The 26,512-nt window shown below is 45.3% G+C and overlaps 1 protein-coding gene across 1 annotated transcript in view; it reads left to right on the top strand.

The window, feature by feature from the left end:
• The window catches only part of Zn72D (Zinc-finger protein 72D), a 71,894-nt gene extending 46,442 nt beyond the window's left edge, over positions 1-25,452 (top strand). Inside the window, exons 11-17 of the mRNA XM_050189150.3 lie at positions 2,628-2,769; positions 11,721-11,806; positions 12,907-13,002; positions 16,264-16,375; positions 18,769-18,866; positions 20,841-20,973; positions 24,677-25,452. Coding sequence (XP_050045107.1) covers positions 2,628-2,769; positions 11,721-11,806; positions 12,907-13,002; positions 16,264-16,375; positions 18,769-18,866; positions 20,841-20,973; positions 24,677-24,780 — 771 coding nt within the window. The 3' untranslated portion in view covers positions 24,781-25,452. The remainder of the gene's footprint in view (positions 1-2,627; positions 2,770-11,720; positions 11,807-12,906; positions 13,003-16,263; positions 16,376-18,768; positions 18,867-20,840; positions 20,974-24,676) is intronic.
• Positions 25,453-26,512: the final 1,060 nt, after the last annotated feature.

The raw sequence follows: 26,512 nt of genomic DNA, 5'->3' as shown, positions 1-26,512 counted from the left end.
CTCAAAGTGGACATGGCTACGTTATTGCTGCAAACTTACCGATAATAACGATATTATTCATTACTGATACGGAAAAAACTGTTTCAATACATGTAATGTACTCACGAGGAAAAAAAAAAAAAAAAAAAAAACGCGTTCGGCGCGTTCGGCTTGCTCTGCCGGCCGCCATTTTTGTTTTGGTGTCCCGCACCCGCATCCCGCAGCAAACGGGGGACGAAAAAAAAATTTTTTTTTGCGCGCGAAATTTAACCCGCGTATGAATTTGCGTCAATTTTTTCTGGCAAAAAAGTGCGATCATTATGCGAGTAAATACGGTACGTGCTAGTGCGCCTATGTACTCGTGTTTGTGCTGTAACGTCACTCGTGGTGACACATGACTTCGAGAATTATTAAAGGCAATATCTGTTATCTGTGTAATATGTTGCTGGAATAGACAAATTAAAGCCTAGAGAAATAATAAAACACACAAACCAAATGTCTGCATGTTTGTTTTACTTTGCGCTCCAGCAAGAGAGATGTACTATCGCGCTCAGTATGAGCTACACCACGCGAGCGCGTGGCCGAGCGCTCTGCAAAGTTGTACAGTGGCGCCGATTGTGCCGTGTTTTCGAGCTATCTGGAGAGGGTGTAGCTGTTCCAGCAAGCGCACTGGAACCCCTCGTCCCCGCTTATCTGGAGGACACCTTATCTGTTTCTTGTTCACTTTGATTTCGCTGAAGCAGAAACTGCAAGATCATGCAGCGCTTCTGCCACCGACCAGACGTGGCGTGTGAAGGTTATCAAAGACAGCGCTTTTTTCGTCCAAGAAGGGCTGTGCGTTTAGACATGATTTTAGCACTGATAATGCGCCTCAGCGTCCAGCGTAAAGGCGGAAGCAGCCACGACGTGGGTCATGCATTGTTTTCGACAGAGCGTTAGCATAGCCCCGGTACTAATGCGGCAACGCGTTGCCATTGCTGCCACCACCGTTCTTTGTACTATAGCAACATTTCACATTTGGCCGGAGCAGCCTACTTTGTTGATTTGCCGCAACTCCTGGGGCTGTGCGTCGTTTTCATAAACTTACCACCGTGCGTGATGGCTCCAGAACACACCACACCTTCTTAAGATGCATTAAATGGTTCCGAAATTTTAGAGTGCACTATCACTATGGCCCCGAACCCCGATTTCGCCGATCATTACCGGTATTACCAGTATACACTAATTTCCAGTCAGCTCATCCAGAGTATACTTCTCCTAGATACATAAACGCAAGGTTATATGCAGGTTATTTTTGTCTTGGGTACTTAATTGCCTTTCCGAAAAGTCGTGTGGTTTGGTTTGGTTTATGGGGTTTAACGTCCCAAAGCGACTCAGGCTGAGAGATGCCGTAGTCAAGAGCTCTGGAAATTTCGACCACCTGGGGTTCTTTAACGTGCACTGACATGAAAGAGTCATGTGATCAGTCAAATATATATTCAGCCCGAATGAAAAAAAAAAATGGTTCGCACTAAGACAGCTTGCGTGCTGTAAATGCTAAAACCTGAGATGAATTAAGAAGTCGATCACTGTTGGGCACCCGGGACATTTTGTGAGCTGACGAACGTATTCCTTTTTATCAATCTGACAAACCAGATAACACCCACTGTGCGGACCGACGCGGGCCCGATTAGGAAGTTTGGGCGTCCACCTACGGCTACAGTTATCATTTTCGAAACAGATATCAACACCAGTCTAAACGAGGGTGAAGGGGAAAGCAAGTAAGTGGAGGTGATGCGAGCTTGCTGGAACAGCTACACCCTCTCCAGATAGCTCGAAAACACGCCACTATCATCGGGGCTACTGTACGACCAGGCCGAGCGCACGGCCACGCACTCGCGCGGTGTAGCTCATACTGAGCGCGATAGTACTTCCGTTTCGGCTGCTTGTTCCACGTCGTGCAGTCATGCACGTGCTGACACCGAAACTGTGCAATTTCTACCGTGCTCCAGCTTGGGATCATGCTCTGTGATTCGCTTGTATCTTCCTCAGTATTCGTGTAGCACTGACTTTACCGCTAGTCAGGTGTCCTCGTGCGCAGCACGCAAAATCCGGCTCTACGCGAGAAGAGACAATCGCAACAGCTTGTGGGCAACGCTACCAGCGGAAGTGCGCCACGCCGCAAGAAAGCGAGAAGGGGGAAAAAAAGGTGGGGCCTGTGACGTATGCATCCCATGGTCATCGAGGTCTGGTATGGGAGAACACAAAAAGAAATTTGGTTGTGGAGGCTAGACAGGGCACATGGAGTGTGTCTCGCTTAGCAGTGGAGCTCACCTCCTGAAATCATGGGTTTCGGAACTGAAATATTTCTATCTCTGCCATTAATTAGCCCATTTGAAAAGCTTTTGTGGTAGAACACTCCCTAGAGGACACGTAACAACTTCCATCATATAACCGAATTTTGCTATGGGGCCTGGTGAGAGGGGCCCTTTTAACAAGTACACGTCCTCAAGAAAAGGCATATGGGCATGAAACAAACTGGGAAAAGTGCTTATGCTCGTTATCCTCCTTTGTGTTGTATTTTAAGCCCCTCTCGTGCTCTTGAGTCCTTTATTAACATGTTGCTTGGGATCAAGTACCTTGAACAGGTCGTGTTTTGGTGCTTGCAGACCGTTTCCCCTGATGACAAGTATGAGGTGCGGGCCAGCCCTCAGGACGCAGCTGTGTCGGTGACAAACAATTCTGATCCCAAGGTTACGGTTTGGGTAACCCTCACATCGCCTGTTGTGCGGGATGGAGAAGCCAGTAACGGTAGGGGTTTGCCTCTCTCTGCCAACTTGGGCACGCTTGCATGGTTGCTACATATAGCACCTTGTGCCCTCTTCAGGAAAAGAGTCGCTAGAAGTGTGCCAAGCAAAGATGCATTTTCTGGTGACAGCCAAAGTGGCTTGGAATGGGCCATAGTGTACATATGTTGTCGTGCTTTTGCAGTGATCATTTAGTGTTGCCTTTGGTGCAGTCAGTGTAGAGGTTGGAATAGCTTTACTGCACCCTTTTTTACAAGAGCCATTAGTGGTGCTTTTAGCAGGAGACATGGGAAATTGACATTTACCCCTTTGAGGGTTTCATTTTTTTCGCAAGAACTTTTGCAGTGACTGCTAACACTGGCGATTCAGCCCAGCAGGAATTGCAGTTCTGGCGGGGGGGATATGATGCATAGGCGCAAGTGAATCCACTCCATGGTGGGTGGGAGCGAGAGAAGTGAGAAAAAATTGCTCTCAAAGGGTTAAATTAAGGCAGCTGTCGTTATTGAGGAATGCTGTCAGAACTTGTTCACACTTGTCGAAGCCAGACAAGTCTCCTGGCTGCTTAGATGCAAGTTATTGTGCAAATGCTGCTTTGTTGCAGGGGACAAGGTTATTTGTGTAGGCACGTGTTAGCAAGTATTGTGCATAAATTAGGAAGGCCATAGTTTCGTGCATCTTGGCACAAAATCTTTACTAGGGATCCACTGGAGGGGCCTCACATGGGCAAATTCAGCATACTTGTATCATAGTGCTTCATGAGCACATTTTGTCAGAATAGTCAGATCAGTTGCTGTCTTGTATACACAGTATAGAAATTCTTTGCCGCCATTTGTCTTTGAATTTAACAGCAACTTTAGTGTTGACTCGCTGAGCATGTGAATTGCCTAGGCAAAGCTTTCACCATAATAAGGCAGTTAAGTCTTGTTTGTCGTTTGTATTGCTGATAAAGCAAGCTATACGCCACGTTGCATTACAGAGTCACTCTAAATGTCAGTAAAGCTTTATTTTTTTTCAGTAAATATTTTTACATGAAAAAAAAAGTGTCTAGTCAGTGTAAGTACAAAATAATGCCTCAGCTTGAACTGTGCATTAAAATAACAAATAAATTCACTTCTCTAATTACTGCAACGCACATTTCAACTGCATGTTTTTATCACTTCCCTGCCTTGTGTCATTCAAAACTGCTTTTGAAGCAAGGCTCAGCCACCATTCCTCAGCCCAAACCCAGCAGTGTATTGTGTGGCTTTGTGCTCCTACTGGCAGCACTAGATGTAAATGCACATCGCTTAGCACAGTTCTTGTGGCTCAGGTGTGAAATGTATTAGCTAATTTATGTGCACTGTATGCTACAACAAAACTGCTTTCTTCATTGCATGACCTGGACTTTCAGATGGGAATCATACTTGCCTCTTGTATGTTGCTGTGGTGAAGGGTGTTCCATCGGTGTTGTTGGCTTTCCTTCAAGCCATCTGGACATCATGCAACGCCACCTAAAGCATCACTGACTTTTTCCTTATATATGTGGCCTAGTGACTCTCCCCTCCTCTCCCCATTTCTTCCCTCTCTTTCGTCTCCGTGTTGCCACTGTTATCGCCACCAGGGTATAAAAGCTCCATATGTGCCTATATGGGTCAGTGGAGAATAGTGATTGTGAAGGCATATTCGCATTGGAAAGTTACTGCGGTCACACAACATACTGAGGATCAGCAGGCAGTCAGGAGCTACAGAGCAGTTGGGCCAGACTATAAAATTTTCAGCCTTCATCATTGACCTCGACATTACTATCATAACCTGCATTGGCCACACAATGCAGTAGATAATAAATTTAACTGCAAGAAAAGAATCCTTGAAGAATGCAGCTCCAGCTGCGTGTTTCCGACTTGATTTCCTGAGTTTTGCTACAAAGAGGGATGGCATTCTCGGTCGTTCATTTTCGGGAATACAGTTGACTTCCGTTATTTCTATTCGAATTATCTGGTGGCTCGAATTAAGATGCAGAAAGAAACACGAAAACACACCACTGAATTATTTGGCAGGATTTTTCCTATTCTGACACTCCCCCAAATCAAATCCATGCCCACTTTCTATGTGTCTAAAGTGGAATAAATTTAGGAATGACATTGAACCTCCTAAACAAAGTTATAAATCTTAAACACGCTCAATTTTTAGCAAAAAGGAATGTCTCAACGGTGGCAGTTTCCTAAAGTCAGCTTTATGCAGAATGCATATGAATGCCACAAAAGGCGGTTTTCGTATTGTGTTCGCTTGCACCACATAGGCAATTTCCGGCCCAATTTTTTTTTTCTGAAATAAATAATAAAGCTGCGTGTTAGGATCAGGTAAACACCGTAGCAAAGCATTCTGAGCTACAATTACTGCTAGAAAATCTTCCTAGAAGAGGTTGAGTATACGCGTTTTCAAAGGGAAGTGATGGGTGTTCAACGCAGTCATCGTCCCCATGCTACTGAAGGTGTTGCTCTGGGGTCACCATAGGGGTCAGGTGTGTGCATGCCGACTGGTCAAGTTTGCAGTATCTGGTGTAAGAAAATTGTGGGATCGAAATAACGCAACTTTGGGCCCGTAAACATGCATGGGTGCCGGCTGGGACTTTGGCTGGAATCGAATAGACAGCAGCTAAATTAACAGAAGTCTACTGTACATTTACTCTCATGGTATTTTGAGTGACTATCGTGGTGCACTTCTGCAAGCAACAGTATTGCTTCCTGCAAAGTGGCAAGATGGCATGCTTGGATCTGAGCCTGGACATTGTGGTCACTCATAGACACCAATGCATCCTGTGCTATTCACGAGGAAGCTCATGAAGCTTCCCTATTTATTCAATTATAAGGCGAGGATGCATTCGGGGAACTCGAGAAAAAAGACACGATCATGCACTGCTAATATAAGGCAAAAGAGTAGCTAACGGATTGTTCAGACTCTGCGGGGATTTCCCCAGCTACTGAATTACTAACGCAGCCAAAACGCGAAATGGAGACCATGAAATAGGGGGGAAAGGGAGCTTCAACATGCGAAGTGAGATTTATATACGAATTTTGCTTTTCGGTGGAACTTCACAGCAGTGCGAATGTCGCCTTATAGTGTGGCTCCATAGCATAGCAGCATGCATTGCCGTAATGCCACACTACAGTGCAGTCCACTTATTACGATATCAAGAACGAAAAATCGAATCATTATAACCGATCATTGCTAAATCTGGACTGCTGCAATATAAACCTGCCAAACATACCTTTGTAGCTCCGAAACCAAACTTGCCACTTGCGCTAAAAAAAAAGGACATTCTATGAAGTAGACGGTGAAAAAAACCATTTGGGTATTTATACAATCGAATCTCTATAATTCGAACTTGAGGGGGCCTGAAGATTTGTTCAAATTAAAAGAAGTTCGAATTAAAGGAAAGTACAGTCGCCGACCGATTTTCCGGACTCCAAAAATTCGGACATGCTCGATTATTCGGTCTGCTTCGCGGCACCGCCATTCTCCCCATAGACCATAAGGTATAACAACTGCCGAAAGTTCGGGCACATTGCAACCTCTCGTCTGATTTTTTCGACACTCCTTGAGCCAACTCGATCGAGAGCACCATGCACCGGCTCTGACCGGTGCATGGTTCGACTTGCTGAACGCCATTTTTGTTTTGAACGGAGCCTCCTTGCTGCCCCACGAAGTGGCACTACTGCAAATCCCCACTCATCATCATCGTTTCTGCCTGGTTTGATAGAGTGGCTCTACAGCAGTTCCGGTTTCAGCTTAGTAAGCCATGGCAAGACAATCCAGCAGCTGATTTGTTTCTTCGCGCACGACGCTGCGAGTAGGCCACGTTTTTCGTTTGTGCGACTGGTGTCGGCATGGTGGTGTTTGCTTTGTGTGCTGTGTCGAGGATCCGGTGATCCAACGGGGCATACAGAAACATTGCGTCAACTGTCTGATAGCGCCAACAGTGCCTGCGCAGACTGCGCTGGGGAATGTCGGGAAGCAAGTGCCGGGAGTCCTAAGATTTGTCGCCTTCCGATGTGCTCCCTACTGACGTGGAAAATGTTCTGCCGAGACCTGTGCAGTGGTTGCATTGCGATTCCGGACACCGTCTCATTTGACGGTTTCACAGGTGCTGACACTGCTGTACTTACATGCGCAGAACTCGACGACGGCGAGATCATTCGTCAGGTTTTTGCTGCACCGCCGGACGATGACTCCGAGTCGGAAGATGACGCGCCATGTGCTACGCTGCCGTCGCATGCGGAGCGGGTACAAACAGTGACTGTGCTTTCAGCCGCCTATAGTGACTGTACAAGCCTCTCCAACATTCAGGCTTATCTGATTGCGCGTAAACAGAACAGCGTGCAACGGCGCATTCACGATTTCTTCAAGCCTACTGATAAGCCCGAATAAGTGTGTGGAAATAAAGTTTTTTTTTTTTTTTTTTTTTTTTCCTTAATCTGCTTTTTCGGACACCTGTTTATTCGGACATTTCCGCAGTCCCCGTGAGGTCGGAATAAACGGTTGGCGACTGTAATTGAATGGAAGACTTACCTGCAGTGGCACATGTGCACTGAGCTAACACATGAGGAGGAAGTTCGAGAGGATTTGTTCATACGTATTTACAAATTAGCCGATGCCCGATATTTTGGACTCTCTAGGGGCCGCAAAAATGCCCTAAAAATCTGGCAGCCCGAAAAAATTAATGCATGCCTTTTACTGCCCCCAATTGCTGAGATCGCCACAGGCACGTCCCAAAATAGCTCTTAGAGGGCTGCCAGAACACTTACTAGGCGTATCAGTGCTCGTACTATGATAGACTGCGGATGCACGTGTGCATTAAACATACCATGCCCCGTGACAATTCACCCTTCCTACTTTTCGTATGCTTCACTGCATAACACTACTGTATTGGGGCGATGCTGACTTTCAGGAACCTACATGCAACACGCCATGTTTTCTGCTTTCCGAAGCCATTACCAAGGATTACAAAGGTGAAGTTGGCGCCATTGCTAACAGCGGTGAATTGTATTCAATGAACACACATGACGCCTAACAGCAAAAAGCTTGGTAGCAAATGGCGAAGAAGCTAGGCCTAGCCTTGCAGCGATGTGGCTACGGCTGCCAGCGGGTTTGCATGCGAGAATGCTGGTTCGAGGCAGTGAGGTAATGAAAGTGGCGGTGGTGGTGGCTTTAATAATGCTTTTGTAAGACCTAGGGCATGGCAAAAAGACAGGAAAATCGGATAGCGAAGGTTTTTTGCATTCAAAATTTTCGACGTTCATTGACTCAGTGGGTAGTACATGGCGGTGCTGCGAAGGCGCCCGAAAAATTGGGGGTCCGGAAAATCGGTTGTTGACAGGGGACACCCGCTATTAACAGAAGTAGTCGGTAATGCGTGCCCACATGCCTGCGTGCACCGTTGAGGGGTCTCTCCTACGCTCTTCCTTTATGGCGGGGTCAGGCAAAAGCTAGACAGAGGTGTGGCTGTGTGATTTGGCACACTGCTGAGAGCATTGTCGGAGCCTAGTATGTTCGAATTAATCATCACAAATGCTTGCACATTCAAATTGCCTGACTTTTTCACCCAATGGAATGCACATAACTTTGACAGGACCACAGCGTCAGTTCAAATAAACCGAGAGTTCAGATTAAGGGGGGACACGGGTTGTGGCGACCAAAAATCGCGAAAAAAACTCGATTTTTTTTCTTGCATTTTTGGAATGTACAGCTATTATTGCATCTATATTGTTAATTTCATACCGATAACATCAGTATTTTAGCCGCAGTGACGCCTTATACGACATGTACTAGCTGAATTTCAGGCGGAACTTGCGCTGAAACGGCATATTTTCCGAAACGCGCGCCTGCTCTTCCACGTGTGCTAGCGCGGACATCTTGGTCTCATTTGAAAGAGCCGACTTTTCCCTTCAAATTCCCACCAGAACGGGCCCCATTCAGCCATTGGCCACTTATAAAATGCGCGGCAAAGAAAGGTACTAGAACGCCCTCCTATTCGTCACTCGGTGCACGTGACTTGAGCTTGCCTCCCGATTGGCGGAACTGCATGGCCATCGTCTGCTCCGCGCTTGGAGCCGCGCACTGAGATGCGCCATCTTGCCCCAGTGTCAACGCGATATCTGAAACGGAACGCAAATTTCGAACGCGGCACAAGTTTGGTGCGCAAAAAGTGGGACGGACACTCATCGAAAACTTCAAAAAACGCTGCTCAACACTGCAAAACGCTCAGGACGCCACAACCTCAGCGACCGATGCCGAAATCGTCGATGCAGCAACGGCAGGCCTAACGACCGCATCGGCTGCTGCGGATACTGTGACAAGTCCGCCAGCCGTTGACCCTTCGACCCAGCGCTCGCGTACGGCAAGATACGATCTACCGGCAACCCTCCAAGCGGGAGGAGGAGGAGGAAGCGAAAGCCAAAGCAAAGCTATCGGAGTTGTCTTCCGCTCCAGCGACGGAGAGGAAACGCGAGTGTGGGTGACAGCACCGACGATGCACTTCGCCCGCCTGATGGGACTACGTTTACGATTGTGGATTTGAGTGCCGTGAACACATTATTAACATTTGCGAACTGCAACATCTGCAGTGGTGCCTTATAAATCGTCCGAGACGAGCGGGAATATGGACTCGCTGTGAAGCTGCGTTTTATGTGCGCAAATTGTGGAGAGATTGCGTCGGTGTGGAGCTCGCCGCGCGTTCACAGTGCTGAACGAATGAAACCCTTTGCTGTGAACGTTTTGGCTACGCGTGCCATGCAGGCAGCGGAGAACCGACAGACCGCGCTCAATGACGTTTGTCTCGTTGATGGGCATCAGCCGTCGGGCTCTTCGAAAACGTGCCAGAGCTACGTGAAGACGAAGTTGACGCCAGCGGCCGATCGCGCGTCGCGTAATCTGACGAGCGACTGCGCGCGGTCGGTTCGCGAACTTTACGCCGAACTGAACGTGGGTCATACTGGGAACATCGCTGTGTGCAAGGGCAAGGGCCTCAAAGGACATAATGAAAGAACTATGTCTAAATCCGAGCGAGCAAAGTCGCACCCTCATGGCCGAGAAATATAGGTGTCAAATGACAGCATCAGCCAAGAAATGCAAAGCATCACAAAATTTGCGCCAGTCCCTCAAAAAGCGGCACACCGGAGCTGGGAGGCAGCAGGACTACATGCCTGGTGCCTACTGAGCTGTTACAGCTGTAAATTTGTAAATAAAGTAGGGTTTTGCACGTTTTCTCACTTTTCTCAAAACATGTTTTTTGGGTCACTTCACTAGACTGTCGAAGTGATATCTCATGATCTAGAACAGCTAGAGCACTAATTCTTTCTTTAGCAGAAAGCCTAATCTACATATTACAAAGTGCTGAGAGCAGGATTTCAAATTTGTGCGTATGTATATTTCCATTTTATGAATTTTCTTTTGGTGTGGTAGCCTTAGGTCAAGGAAAGAATTTTGATCACCTGCAGAATGGCTAATTAAAATTTCATTTGAAAACTTTTTTGCAGCATTGCAGTTATTGCACATTATAGTATCTAGCTATGCAATAATATTCAATTTCTGCTCAGCAGTTTTTTTTCCATTGTCTCCGGAAACAATAGAGTGGCAGCACCGTCAATCTCCTGAACTAATGAACCTACAAGAAAGATTATTGCATATTTGAAATCAGCACGAAAAACTAAGTAAGCTTGTATATTTTCATCAGATTTGGCGATAAGATGCAGGTAATAATCTCCACAACCCATGTCCCCCCTTAAGCTTGTTCCAATTAACGAGATTCAACTGTACATTCTAAAGAGCGTATCGAGCTTTGGGGGCACACTGAAATAGTTGGAAATCTGCACTTGCTTTCGCGAGACTTTCAGGTTCACAACTGTGGTGAATAGCAAATCTTCACGTATGTTTTTTTTTTTTTTTTTTTTTTTAAATATAGCCCTAATGTATAAATTTGCACTCTTAAGTTGACTCATTTAACTAATATATTGTTATATGTGGTATTGCTATAAGTGGACAACACTGTATGAGGTGAAATTCACACTGCTGTGAGAACACACCTAGAGGCAAAATTCGTGTTTAAGGTGACAGGTAAACTGTGCCTAATGTTTGAATAAATGCAGTTATGTCCTCCAAAAATGAATTGGCTGATAATACTGCCACTGTGACGCTTATTGTCGTTGGCATGGTTATTCATGTTTCAAAAGAAATGGCTTATCGAGAAAACGGCTTAGTGGCACAGTTCGAAGATTGGTGCAATTTGGCATTGCAAGTTTGCTTCATGGTCAAACTCGTATGGTAAAAGGCAGTGTTGAAGTGCTTATTCTCCAACATGAATTCAAGCTGTGGAATGAAGATAGGTACCAACTGGCCGAAAGGAGCACCTTGCTAAGTTTCCTTGAACAGTCCTGATTTCTAATTGATGGGAAAATCTCAACAAGTGGAGCAGATCCAGTATGTTAACCTCCATTTTGCTTTTGTTTCATCATTGGAGATCAGTGTGACCTGTGCAACTTTTCAGTGCGACTGTGCCTCAACTGATTGTTCTGGTGAGCACTCATCCTGCGACAAACCGGTTAAGTGGTTCCATTGCTGCTCTCACCGAGTACAATGCAAAATGGGTTATAGGAGTGATGAAAATAGCAACCAGCTGGCGAAATGATGGACGGAAAAGTGGCAGGCACCCGAGGGTGGGTTTCGGAGGAGAACGCGTGAAAAAAAGAAAACAAAAAAAAAAATATCCAGTCATGAAAGAATTGGTCTCTTTCTCTGCAGTTTTTCTTGTACCACGAGGTGTTTTTGTGTAGCCTGGAAGGATTTTTGACCCCCGCTGTTCCCCCTTTGCCTGTGAGGGTGACGGTGCCCAGGGGTCAAACACCCGGCCGTGAGGCGACTAACTGGCTGTGCCCCCCGTGGGCCTCTCTCTCTCCCTCCTTTTTGCCGTCTGGTTTCTAGCCAGTGTAAAAGACCCGCCGGATGTTCTGGACAGGCAGAAATGCCTGGATGCTCTAGCCGCCTTGCGCCATGCCAAGTGGTTCCAGGTTGGGAAACCTTTTCAGCCTTATGTCTTATATGCAGAGAGTGTGTGTGCACCCCCGCATGGGGTATGCGCCTCCCCCACTTTTTTTTTTTCTTTTGTCGTTTGCCCTCACCTCTGTACTAGCGTTGCATACATGTTGCCTCAAAATGTCAGGCCTAAGAAAATTAAGAAGGCAGTAACTGAAAAAATAAACATGGGGCTGGAAAGTTGGACACCTGACACATCTTGTTGCTTGTGCACTAAAGTTGTCTGCCTCAGGGTAGGCATGCACTTGAAGTGCTAGCCATGTAGAGCAGTGTTAATGGTTGAGCTTGCATTGGCAGACACCTGTGACAATCTCAAAAAAAAAAAAAAAAGAAAAGAAAAAAAACTAATGGGGAATGGCTGGCAAATGCATTTGGCTTGCACACTGTTATAAGGAAACGCACTGGCACCTTGTTCACTTGTTTTCATGATTCTATAACTGTGCTGGCCACACATGCATGGGACTCTAATGCATATTCTAGCATTCCGCAGGGCTGTAATTGAACTGCAGCATGCATCACCTCACTCCACTTTGGCGAAGTGTAGGATAAAGCTGTGTGCAAAAAAATTATATTTCGGGAAATGTTGGAGCAATTTTTTTGTGGGACAAGTACAGCATTGTGTTACCTTCTTGATAGGCAGCCGAGTATGGTGCCAGTGTGTGTTTGAGTTTACAGCCATAAGTTTTGTTCAGCTCAAGTATGGTGCTGCTAGGTTGTGTGGCCCTGACGGTAGCTAAAGAATGCATGGCAGTGTAATTTTTTTCGGCTATGTATTTGTAAGCATTGGTATCAATGTCAGCATTGCCAGCCAGGCCTGTCTGCATTGCCGCATCTCTGATGCTTTACTTAGGTTGGCAAAAAAAAAAAGTGGAAGGAAAACTTGGTCTGCAGAAACGCAGCCTTGAGGCAGGCTCTGGGGATCTAGTTATATGACTAGAACAGCCGGCGTTGTCTTTGCATTTCTATCTTGGATGTCTGGAACAAGTGGCGATTGTCATGTGGACTTTATTTTAGGCTGACCTGGGATTGTCTTTCGGGGGCTGGGTTTGGTGTGCGCGCTCGCCACGTTTTGCAGGCTAGGGCAAGTGGTCTGCAGTCATGTGTCATGGTCATCCGAATCCTGAGGGACCTCTGTAACCGTGTGCCCACATGGAGTACTCTCAACTCTTGGGTAAGTCAATCTTGTTCAATTAAAGTTATTATCGAGCCTTTGCAGCTCAAATGAGCTACATTTTTTATTTGCGACGGATGGCTCTGATAGCTCTGACAGTGAATTGATGCTGTGTTGTATTAACTTTCCTTCGGCATTGCAGTCACATTTCTCTCACTGTAGACTCAAACGTAGCTTGGAAATGCGGTTCCATGTGCTTCCATGATTCACAGTGATTTCTGAGCCAACATTCAACAATTGATTCAACAGGCACACCACTTTCTCATTTGGATATTCAATATCCTTGATAGAGTGAAATCCCAATAATTTAAAGTGAATTGGCAGATAAATTGAAATTCTCTGTTGGCCTCGGCAAAGTCCTATGTATTTGAATACTGGAAATCTCCTGCTAATTTGAACTCCAAAAACTGCACAACAGTTATTTAGAACAAAATTTCTCAGTCCCATGCACCTCTTTTCGGACAAACTCAACCCAAAGGTGAAGTTTCATTGCATCACTAGCTGCTGCAAGAGTGACGAGGAAAGACGCACCCAGACCGAATGCAAACAGAGCTGTGCGCACTTTCTTTTTCCACCTGGCTCAAAAGGAGCAGGAACAAGACCTTAGCACGTGGTTGATTATTGATTACCGACCTACCCCCGCCCTCGCCCGCAGCATGTGCTTGATCACGTTACTACACACTTGATTGATCACATCATCTCCAACATTGGGCATGTGGGAGGACGGCTTACATCAAGTCACCGTCCCTCTCAGCTCACTCTAGCATGTCTTTCCTGACACCCACAGCAATCTTATGGTACTTGGCTTTATGCAAAACCGAGGTTTCTTCTGGCACATGTTATTGCATGCTGATGGAGGACATAACTTTCATTGCAAGCCCAGTAACATTTAGGTTTTGTGCGCAGTACTGCAGAATTGATTGAACACTATAATATTTGAAGGGGCTCACCCTATTTCGAACTCACTTCCAATCAAATGAATTTCCAGTCCCCTTGGAGTTCAAATTAATGAGATACTAATGTATAACGACCACAGATATAACTAATTATCACCCGCCGCGGTTGCTCAGTGGCTATGGTGTTAGGCTGCTGAGCACGAGGTCGCGGGATCGAATCCCGGCCACAGCAGCCGCATTTCGATGGGGGCGAAATGTGAAAACACCCGTGTACTTAGATTTAGGTGCACGTTAAAGAACTTCAGGTGGTCGAAATTTCCAGAGTCCACCACTACGGCGTGCCTCATAATCAGAAAGGGGTTTTGGCACGTAAAACCTCATAATGTAATTTTAATGACTAATTATCAGATATGATGAAGTAAATGTTAAATCTTCCTCCAATATCAGCATGAAACTAATGTATGCTTTTAAAAGATATTAGAATAGTGTTTGTAGCCTTACGTATGTTGAACGCAAGCACTTTTCGGGATGTTAAGGCGTCCTCACTGTAACGTCTTCACTGTAAAAGTCTTGAAGGTGTCCCTTCAAGACTTTTACAGTGAAACCTCGTTGAACCGTAGTTGGCTGGAGCTCAGAAAAAGTACACACTAAACAGTGCTACTGCTTCACTTGACTGAAAAAGCACGACCTATCAAAAAAGGAACTCTGAGAGAGTGCGACGAAAGGGCAAAAGACATGCAGTATTTATTCACTTAGGTCGACAAAAGTCTGTTATTCTCATTTGATGCCATGATGGCCTAGCAGTGAGAGTAGCAGCCTAAAGCTCACTTAAGCTGCAAGTCAGCTTTTCCGTCAGCTTAGTCAGCTGATGCTAAGACGGTGTTAATATGGTAATGCCAAGTTAAGTCAGACTGAAGATGAAGGCCAAGATACTTGTAAGTTGGCGCAAGTTCTACTCAAGCATTATTGAGGAAGTAGGTGGTAGGAAGTCCAGTGGAATGGTTGGTAAATGACATTAGCTTGGTTTTAGACGTACTTGAAACAGTTCTGCACTGTCGTTGACTCGGCCTGCCACCACGAGTATTCCAGCAAGTGAATTGCGCCCAGCAGGTCAATTAAAAAAACTGTCACACTCAAGGGCTACAAGAATTCTGCTCAAGTGGTTCTTTTTGTACAACTGTTTCATAGCCCGAATGACACCTTGGTCCAAGGGCTGAGCAATTGCTGATTTATTAGGAGGCAGAAATGCCAACTTTACAGCCACAAGGTTATCGTTGTGCGACATGTGCTGGCGCATTATCTAAGATCTACAACTCTTCTGTTCTTCACTGCAAAACTGCAGTCAATGAGGTGCATCTACTCCCCGAAATGCCAACTTCACAGCCGCAAGGTTATCCAGTGCGATGTGCACAGACGCATTTTCTAGGATAACTACAGCTCTTCTGGCCTTTGCCTCAAAACTGCGGTCAGTGAGGGGCATGTACTCCTCAGAATGTTTCTGCAATCATCTATGCTTTTGCATTGCTGCAGTAGACGACTCCAGGCTCCAGTCGGGCGCCATTAAAACATCTCTGCTTGGCCAACTTATCAATCACGAGAAGCAGATGTTTTTCAGTTCCTGACATGTTCACTCCAAACGTGACGAGGACAGCATGGGCGGTTCAGGCCAGACAGTGGCAGAAGCTATGTGTTATGGCTGCCTCATGAATGCAATCATCAAGACGAGAACAGCAACCCGCAATGGAAAAGGCGCCCCACGACTTCTGCAGCGCTGCTGCGCCTGTGCACGGAGAATATGCGACGCCAACAAGGAATCTGCCATGCGAGTGTTTATTGAGAAGAGGCGGCTGGCTGAAAAGCTGGCTCGCAACTTCAGTAAGTTTGAGGCCACTGTTGTCGCTGCTAGGCCGCCGTGGCATCAAACAAGAATAACTTTTGATCGTGCCAAGTGAATAAATACTGCATGTTTTTTCCCCTTTCATCGCACTCTCTTAGTTCTGTATCTGACAGGTAAGTGGGCGATCTCATGCTATTTCGGTTAAGCAGTACTACCGTTTAGTACGTACTTTTTCCGAGCTCAGTCCAACTACTTCGGGCTTCTTTCAGACTAGTAGTACGTACGCGGGACGCTTCTGTATTTCTAATGTGGCAGAAGCTAGTGTGCTGTGTAGCCGATCGGACAAGTGAATGTGCCCTTGTCAGATCATTGAAGCTAGATTGGGGGAGACCACTTTAGAATAGCTTGAATGAGGCAGTTATGGTGCCCACATCAGGTGGCATGCCCAACCCTTAGCAAACTTTTGGTTTTCGCCTATGTGCTTCATGCATTGTCTGAAAATTCCACCTTTGTTTTGTGTATGTGCAGGCCCTAGAGCTCCTGGTGGAAAAGGTACTGAGCAGTGCCAGCCAGCCATTGGCACCCGGTGATGCACTACGCCGTATCCTGGAAGCTGTGGCCGGCGGCATTCTGCTACCTGGTGGGCATTGTGCTACGTGGTTGCATCTTTCACTGTCGCCATGTTTACCTAAATGCAACAGTATCTTATGGCATTTCTTATTGCATCATGTGAATACATGTAAACAAGATGGCTCTGCCAAAACAGCCATTAAGGGGGGACCCTGCTCCTGAAAACTTTCTTTGTCAATTTTGATGAAACTTGCAGAGTTTATGTATTTCAATGTGTTTGTTTTAAAGGTACATCCAGTTTTTTTACAGAGTAAATAACTTTGCAGAAATTGAAGAAATTTAGCTTTATTGCATAACTTGCCTGGAGGTGAGCTTATCCAGCAAACTATACATGGCATACAAAATGATGTGGAACTAAGAGTGCAAATAGGCAAGTATGGTGTTCTAAGCCAATTTTATATCAAATGAGAACATTGCACCTTTCAGTGAGAGAAATCCATCTAACTGCTGAAAAAAAGAAACATTTTATTTTGTTTTCTAATAAGTGCGACACCGTTATTGCATTTATTTGCACTTTACAGAGCTTTGCCTTTCTGGGAAAAAAAAATGATGATAGCACAAGTAGAAGCAGAGATGATGCACCTCCAATACGGCATCATCAAAATTGTGGTTCTGAGAAAACGACAAAAACATTTCACAACTGATATTAAAGGCACGCACAATCAAAGTACCTGGGATGTCGTCCCACACTGCAGCTACCCAGCCCGCCAGGTGCGATGGCGATGCACGTTTGATGCAGCCTGTTGCCGTTTGCATGTGGTCTTCGCCGGCTTGAAGGTTCGACGATGCATCTGCGGCTATAAACTTTTCACTTGAAAGCGGCACTGTAGTGGCATCTCCTGCTTGGTGCCATCGCGATAACACCACGCTGCACACCAATACGGCTGACACAACACAGGTCAAAATAGCGACCTCACTTGTGTACGTTTGGCTACTGGCACAGCTAGTAGTGGCTGCGATAATGACTTTTCTAGATGGCGCTAGCTATGCACCATATTTAGCACTTTCAATGAAAAACTGGCGCATTTTTTAAAATCCTCGAATCTAAGCCTACCCTAGAGCTTGGAATATGATTATTTAGAAAAACCTTCCAGCCTAGATTCAAATAAATATGGTATATATATTTTTTAATCAGGTGCATGTTAGATTTGTAATTTTAGGAGCTTTAATGTAATTTCTCAGTAATTTAGATTGGATACAGAAAGCGAGCAGGTGTTTGATGTGGGGGTGTGGTAGAATCGGGTATATACAGTACTATCGTTGCTGTGGACCCTGATAATTCGACAAAAGATGTCCGTTTTATCTGATGTTAATATCAAACACCTTACTTCCGAAACTTTAGTCGCGATGTGTAACAACGTTATTGCAAAGAGTGAGTGACGAACATCCAAAGTAAAAAAATGTTTAAAAAGTCGCAGTTTCACCCAAGAGGGAAAGCCCTCATTTTCGTGTTATCAGGAAGCATGGATTGCGATAGCAAATTAGTAGACAGCTATGCGAAGTAAGTATAGTAGTGTCATCAGTTGTGTAAATTTGTAAACATTTGCTTACTAAATTCACAAGCATAGTGTCATGCGCGCAGGTAAGCTGGGAACGCATCACACTCAATGAGCGCAGACACTCACTGACAAAGTGCTGGTGTGAGTAAGTTGCAGCAGCAATGGCGATCCAAGTTACTGTCTGCTCTCTCGCTTCAATGTGAACTAAACATCGAAAGTACAGCACATACGAAGCTAACGGCGCTGGGTGCACTTTGTCCACAAAACAAACTTCGTTGCATTAATAGGGAGGGCAAATTAAGGTTGAAATACGGTCCATTAGATCCAAAAGTCTCCTGTGCGCGGGTCCGGTGTAACAAGCGTAGACTGTACTGCCAAATCAATTGACGGTGCATTTCAGGTTTTTTCTGCATCTTGTTAAATTCAACTCACCGGTCAAGTTTATCAGTTTTGTTGGTCCTGCCAAAGCCGGATTAACGGAAGTTTGCTGTATTAGAAAAGCACATGCTGCATTATCCAGGTAACTTGCAATAGATTGAGACAACGGGAGAGTCCGCATTTCAGCAAGTGACAAAGGGGCAAATGGTTACACACATGATGCATCTCCTTTTGCCTGAAACAAGCCGCAATCTGTTGGTTGGCATGTGGAGAAGGTCACATGCCAGCAGCTGTCTCGCTTTCCCCTCAATGCCATACATCAGCGTTCACGCGTACTCAGTGGGATGACTTACCTCTATATAGCCTCTCCTGGTGCATTAGTGCAGTTTGCCTTCCTATTGCACAGCTGCTTTTACACTAATTCAGTGCACTAAAGATGGATCACTGTCACATTTATGTAAACAGACTTGTGTGTGCCTCTCAGTTGCCATGATTATTATTCATGCTATGTCTGTGCCTTGCTTAGGGAGCCCTGGACTGGTGGACCCGTGTGAACGAGAGCCTGTGGACGCCCTAGCTGGGCTCACTGACCAAGCCCGAGAGGACATAACAGCTAGTGCGCAGGTGGGTAACGGTGCTGTGGCTGTCACTTTGTTAAGGGGGGTGCGGGTATCGCATCGCGAAAAATGGCCAAAAAATTGATTTTTTGAAAATCACATGTTGAGTTTCTATAACTCTTTTTTCTATCTGATTCCGAAATACCATCCATATAAACCACGTAGAAGTGCTCTAGAAAATGTTTTATCAGCCAAGGTAGCGAAAAATTTCACGGAAGTCAAGAAAGAACAGCGTTTTTCAAGCCTCAAGATCTCTGGAACGGCGCAACCGAGTGCCGCCATCTTAGTCTTGTTGGAAAGCACAAATTTGCCGCCTCAGCTATTTCCTCCGTACAGAAAGAAGCACACAAAAAGCAAACCATTGGTCCGGCACTCACATCGTCTGCTGCTCTGCTCTTTGCACCTCGCGAGCCTGGAAGTCTCCACTCGCCTTAATTTCAACGTGTCAAAACAGGTGCTACGCGATCATTGCGGTAGCGTGGCCGATCCCTACATTTGTGGAGGTCTCAGACCCACGGCAAAGCATTCTGAGCACCGGCGATGCGGACTTCGCGACCAAAATTCACGCGCGGAATCCTCGGACATGCGGCTAGGCCTTTCAGCACTCGGTGTTTCGGAATTCATTACCAAGCACATCACACATGCAATCCTCGTACCAAGGCTAAGCATTTCGCGCATAGGAGTCTCCGACTCGTCGATCAAGCACATCGCGCGCGGATATCTCGGGCCCTCGCCTAAGCATGTTGTGCATCAACGCCTCCGACTGCGCGACTAAGTACATTGAGCCCGCGGCTAGGAATTTCGCGCATCAGCACCTCGGACTGCGCGAACAAGAGCATGAAGTGTCGGCACCTCGAACTGCGCGACTAAGCACATCGTCGACTCCTTGTATCTGCGGCTAGGCATTTCGCACGTCGGCACCACGAACCCGCAACCAAGCATATTTCGCATTCACTCTATTGTATTGTCACGATAGCTCGTAACAATATTTATCATACCCCCCTTCATAAAGAAAACCTCATCACGAGCTCTGTTCACTAGGCCCCTTGGGCTGGCACAATATCTGGCTGCAGAAGTGACCGAGGCATCAAACAAAAGTACAATTCTGGAAAGCACCTAGCAGCTGCATATCTATCACTGGCTCTCTGGTCCTAAGTTCCACAGCCATTGTCAGGTGAAGATGACTTGGAAGGCTATTTACACTCGGAGCCTTCATTCAGTAACATGGTCAATTCTACCAAATGAAAAAATGCCACACAGTCACACATTTAGTATGGCCATTCTTACAAAACATTGAGCTTCAAAACGGTGCCATTTGTATTGCTGTAGATTCACTTCAGCAAAAGCTACATTTGTTTGAAACTTCAAATGCGTTTATTTCAGTTCGATGTTTTTGCACACTGTACTCGGCCATACAGGTGTTTTTTCGGGGTTGTTGTTGGCCAAAAATGACAAGGGTGGTATTTTATTCGTATTGAAATGATCTGGGGGGTGATGCTGTCTTTATTACTCTTGCACCATCATGAAAATTACATTAAGGTATAGTACTCGCTGCTAATTAGAAAAAAAATGTTCATCATAAATGCAAGATTGTTTTCTTGCCCGTAAAATGCTTCAAAATAGCATCACCTCCTACAGTAGGCCTTTAGCAATGGTGTCATGCATTTAGTTTTTGGTGTAGCAAAACAGAATCATCAAAAAGCCCCATAATGAGTTTGAAATTAATTTGACTTCAGACCTCAATATTTTTTGAACTGCTACAGCTATCGAAAATCTAATTACAGATTTCAAATCAGCACGAAAACTTACCCCGGACAGTGGAGTTTATTAAAGATTCACCCAAAAATATGAAAAATATTTTTGGGACCCATGTCCCCCCTTAAGTTTCGATTAGTGCCGCTGTAAGATTAGACCATCAAGTTACTGCACTAGAGTTGCTGCACTCTGTTGTATGCAACCATGTCGGTTTTATCTTGTGCAGCATGCCCTGCGCCTGGTAGCCTTTCGCCAGATTCACAAAGTTCTGGGCATGGATCCCCTGCCACCACCCAAGTTTGCCCGCAACCTGCTGAACCGCAAGCGCAGGCGTGATGGCGAAGCTGCCGACCATGAAGGTGAGCCCCTCTACACTATGTTTGTCAATTGTCAAGTAAAGGTAGGTCACTTCCTTGCTGAGAATACTGGCAAGGAACACACACAGCAATGTGCACCTTGTCCATTGAGTTGCAACGTTGTGATTCTTCTTGAGGGAGGCGGCTCTAAGAGGTACCCGCTGTGCCACGGTTTATTTAGGTCGACCAGCCATGTGCCGCTCAGGTCAAGCGTGCTAGCGTGTTCCTTTAATTGCGCTCCCTGCGCGTGAGCCATCTTCTTGTTCACTGGCTCTGGAGGCGATAGTCAACACGCTACTGGGCCCCCCTCTTGGCACAAAGCGTGATTGAAAGCGATGCAAGAAGCGCATGTACAGAAAGAGAGACTGCAAGCCTATATGGATGAGCGGAAGTTCGTAGCGTATTTACTCACATAATGATCGCACTTTTTTTGTAAAAGAAAAAATTGTGCGAATTCAGGGGTGCGATCATTACGCGGGTTAAATTTCCCGCGAAAAGAAACATTTTCTTTTTTCATCCCGCGTTTGCTGCGGAATGACAACGGGTCAACAAGCAGGTGGCTGCCGCTGTCAGTGCGGGTAGTGCGGGACACCAAAACAAAAATGACGGCCGGCGGAGCACGCCAGATGCGCCGAATGCGATTATTTTTCTTCTCATGAGTGCATTACGCGCATTGAAACAGTTTCTTCCATACCATTAACGAATAATCTCATCAATATCGGCAAGTTTGCAACAATAACTTGGCCATGTCCACTTTGAGGGCACATAAACAGAGATAGGTGTGCTTAGCTGCCAGTGACGTAAAAACACATGGCGGGCATGCTGCTGAAACTGTGGCATTTGTCTTCACTCCTATCCTAATACGGCACGTTTCCGCTAAGGGTGGGCAAATATCTTAGCTGCGTTACAAGCGTCGGCGTATGAATAGGGTACACTTCTAACGTATCGGTGTAAACGTGGCTACTATCGTTGCCGCTCGCAATTTGTTGCGTGCCCACGCGTGCAGACGAGAAGAATCGAAAGGTGCCTTTTATGTTGTTGTTGTTGACCAAAATCATTATGAAGCCTATAAGTAATAAAGCCAAGGTAAGTTTGGTTGTAGCTTTTTTTCATGGAAGTGCAGAAAGTGATGAAAGAAATATATGGGGCATCTGCTTAAGAATGTTCAGTGCTTGCAGACCGCTTGGTATGTCTTCAAGAGGCGTTCGCGTAGCATTTAACAGATGGTAAGCGCGATCATCATTAGCTAGACTTGGCACGCGACATATCGCTGCGACAAGTTCAGGGTGTGATCATTACATGGGAAAGGAAAAACATCGAATTTTAACGACAATATTCAGGTGTTAACTGAAGGATTAGTTGAAACTATTAGAGCAGATTGCAAGGTCGTTTTTGGACAGAATTAGCATTTTTAATAATCTACGCTCTTAGCTGTGAAGTTCAGCTCTCTTTAACACTGACCTTGTTCGTTGCTAATTAAACGAGAATACGGAACTGGCACCTGGGTTGTCTTATTTGCTTCTTTGAGTGTTTTAGTCCCATTTACATTTATAACTTTCAGTGCATCATTATTGTTTTACTTGGACAAATAGCCAGTTGCCAAGTAATGCTAGGGTGAACCATATGCTATGAGCGGTGAACCTAAAGCTGTAAACCTAACCTTTGTTAGAAGAAGCTGCCCTCCTGCCTGCCTGTCATAACTGTAATGTGGACGAAATGCAGCTGTTGCTTAAATGTTAGGGAACTTGAAATTTGCCCAGTTTCAGTGCATCTTGTTCCATTGTTACCCTGCTTTGGTGGCTTTTGTCCCATGGGCACCACTCCCACATTTCATTCCCCACATACATAGCTAAGTACTGCTTTCCATTGTAGTACTATGTACAACCAAAACTCATTCAAGAAAAGTGACATGGGTCTCGCAGAAAAAAATTGATCTTTTGTTTATTTTTTTAATCTACATGTCAGGTGCACCGTTTGGCAAAAGATTATGCCCAAGAAGATGTCCTTGAGGGTAATAACAACATTTATCCTACCAAATGCTCGTTTCTCCCATGAAAGCACTCAAAATGGCCCATTTTGTGTCGATCGCCATTGCAAAACCATTTATTGGATCCAGGCCAGTTTGGCCTCATTTGAAAGAGCATCTTTATGGCTTGCTTTTCTGCCAAAATGAGCATAACGATACTCCAGAAGATAGCTAGCTAGTTTTGTAGCTTGAAATGTACAATTTTGCACTCTTTAGTCGAATTATTTGTGTAAGTCGCATATTTTGAGAGTGGCACTGCCTCCCTGCTATTCATTCAAGTCTGATAATTCTTTATTTTGCCTGAATGCTAGCAATTCGTAGAGTGCAGAACCATTATAGTACACAGTTGAACCTCTGAATAGCAAAATCAGTGGGGAACACGAAAAATTCACTTTCACAGGAGTTGTTGCAAAATGAAACAGCACAGATAGCTAATGCATCGCAAAACAAAACTTTACTGTCAAAATTCCGTTACCCTACTTTGGCAAGCTTTGCTCGAGGATATAGAACCGCATTGCCAACAGTACAAAGTGCACCGCATGCGTCGATCAGCAGTGGCAGCACTCTCAGTATTCTCGGTCAGTTGCTTTGGGAGATGCAATCACTTTTGCGAGACTTTGTGTAACTCGGCACCATAACTCAACACTCCACGCACACAGCATTATTTCTACAGCGTACGCTGTCACATGTAGGCACCGACCCGTCCAGCGCCAAAGTGATCGTATCTTGTATATTCTTGAAGGCAATCGATTGAGATTATGACCCCTTCGCGCAAATCTACATGCAGTGCCGAATCCACACGTGATGCCCGTCTGGTGGCACCAAATCAGCATTCTTGAAGCCAGGGATGCGTATTCCCAGACTATTGTTCATTCACAGCCCGATGCGTGGCACTCCATGCTGCGACTGCCATTTCAGATGCCTTAAACAATTCTACGTTGTCGCAGGTCGGTAGCAACACGTGTGCCACATCAAACGGGTGATCATCAAACGAGGTTGTAGCCGTGACCTGTTTCCAGCGCACGCGATCTCTCCTGGCGCTTGATTGTTTTTGTAAACAAAAATGGTTGTGCCCACGCAAGCTTAATGTGATGGTATTTTACGCAATTTTTGTGCAAAGCAATCGCATTTGAGCACATTTTGGAGCCGATAGCCTTGTGCTAGTATGTAATATGTGGGGTTACATTCCGGCAAATTTAGTTCATGCTGGATTATAGTACAGCGACACTTCATTGTCACAAGATTTCGTTATCGCGAGTTGCGACTGTACTGTTATTAGGAATTTTGTAGAAATTGCCAACATAAGTTCATTTGCAGTGGTGCAACTTAGTGATATGACTTGTCTAAAAATATATATACAAACAATAAAATGCTAAGTTGCAATATTTGACATTCAGAAACGTACCTGCCTAGTTTTAGCTCTCGTTCTGCACTGTTTTTTGCAACTCTCCTCTATAAAAGTTTTTCTTTTTGACTTAAGAAAAAATGCCATTTGCATATTTGCAGTTAGCATGCTGGATTGAAGATTTGCAAGATTTGCCTAACATTACCACCTTCCTGCCGCTAGATACTGTGCTTTCCTTCGCTTCCTATAGTGTCTTCAAGTCTACTGTAAAGTGCTCTCATAATGTTGTGTGGCTTGTCATTGAGAGCAGCATGTGGTACCTTTGCTTCTGCCAGGTGCTGATGGCAAGAAGGACAAGAAGGATGAAGCGACACCAGTGGCGACAGGAGCAGCAGCAGCAGCTGGATCCAAAAGTGAAACACCAGCAGCCAAGGCCTGATAGCGAAGCATCAGCAGCAGCAGTGGGCAGCTCCTTCCCGAGTAAAGGCAGCTCAGGGGAGGAGAGCGACCATTGGTGCCCAATTTGCACGTCACTAGCACAGTATTTAACAACCCCCTGCCCAGGAAACCCCATCACTGCTAGTGGAATAATGCCTGTAGCACTTTCTTAAGCCTTCCATCTTTTTCTGGTGTCTTGTGTGCTCCTCTTCCCAGGACAGTGGGCAAAACTTTTGAACAGACAAGTGAGGCCAGCAGAACTGCCCATTCCGACCTGCCTCCCCCAGCCCCTTCCCCTCCATTTTTCTCTCCCTTCTTTCTTTGTCAGCGACATATTTTTGTTAGCACTTGCAATTCTGTAGCTCTCAAAATTGACAGCAGTGCTGTCCTCCTTTCCTCTTGAGTGTGCAAATCTGCAGCGCATCTGTTTTGTTCATATTGCTTTGCTTGACTTGTTTTCATTGTGATGGACGCTTTTCTCCCATGATCCCCATTTTGCCTTTCATTTGTGGCAGGTTTTGTTTTAAGGTGGAAATAAAAAAAAAGCTGCCTTGACAGAAAACAAATGTTTAGTCAAAAAAGAGAACAGATTGTGGCCGTTTGAGTTTGGCAGTGATGGATGGTGTGTTGGACAAGTTTGTGCTGGGCACGAATAAAGATTTGCCGTTGTGGAGACCTTTGTCTTGTGCATACGTTGTGTACTTTGTGGTATTAGCCATACAATGTGGTTTGGCTTTTGAAATTTGCTGGCTCGGGCCAAGTGTGTCCTGTTTTCAGACCACATGGGGCATGTTTCTAGGCTATGTTCGTGGGGACTAAATGCTAGAAGCTTCATATTCGTTAACACAATAAACATTGGGACCAATTAATAATCTAGTCAACATGCGAAAATTCAGATAGCAACTTTCTCTTGCTGTGTGCTGTGGTAGTGCTTGGTTTAAAGGGACACTAAAGTGAAAAATGATTTCTTCTGCATCAGTAAATTGCCGTTCTACAACACCAAAAACACCACTCTTACTACGATGAGACGTTTGGTAAGCCAGAAAAAGCGCAAAAACGAAATACGGGCGGCGACGCCTACTTAAGTTCCTGTACTTGGGGGCTGTGACGTCTTGGATTTTGATGGCATCATCTAGGGCCTACTAACTATATATAGCGGTAGATAGATTACATTGTGTTCTAAAGGAACCAAATATTAAACACTGCAAGTTTCGGGAACCTTTATTCAGCCAACGCGGCTCAAATGCGAAAACATACTTTGCAATCCCTGACGTCACGCTGACGTACCGGCGGTGGGGTTTCGGCGCGAAATTCAAATACTGGTACTTGGAACTTCATTTTCTCATCTAATAAACTATCTTTTTGAAATAACTGCCTGCAGGGTTCTCAAACAATGCTGCATTAGTCTAAACTGATTTATTGTTTCGGTTTAGTGTCCCTTTAACCAAACCAGTCTTCTTCGTGAGAGTCTTGGCAAAGGCATGCACAATTGCATGTGCTCATGGGCCGGTTAACTTACCTGTAAAGATGGACTACATTGAGCTTTACGAGAGGCGAAGACTACTTGGCAAGTTTTGGTAACTTTCGTAGCTTTTTTTCAATTGCCCAAACGCAACCAAATAGTTTGAGTCAGTTGGCGCTGGGGTTTGGTACGAAATTTAAAAGATGTAACTGACTTTTCTTACGATAATCAATCTTGTAGTGGGAAATTAACCATAGTCTTAAAATTATGC

The sequence above is a fragment of the Dermacentor andersoni genome, chromosome 2 (assembly GCF_023375885.2).
Source record: "Dermacentor andersoni chromosome 2, qqDerAnde1_hic_scaffold, whole genome shotgun sequence".
In the NCBI taxonomy this organism is placed as follows: domain Eukaryota; kingdom Metazoa; phylum Arthropoda; class Arachnida; order Ixodida; family Ixodidae; genus Dermacentor; species Dermacentor andersoni.
This window is presented reverse-complemented; position numbering and strand designations above follow the sequence as displayed.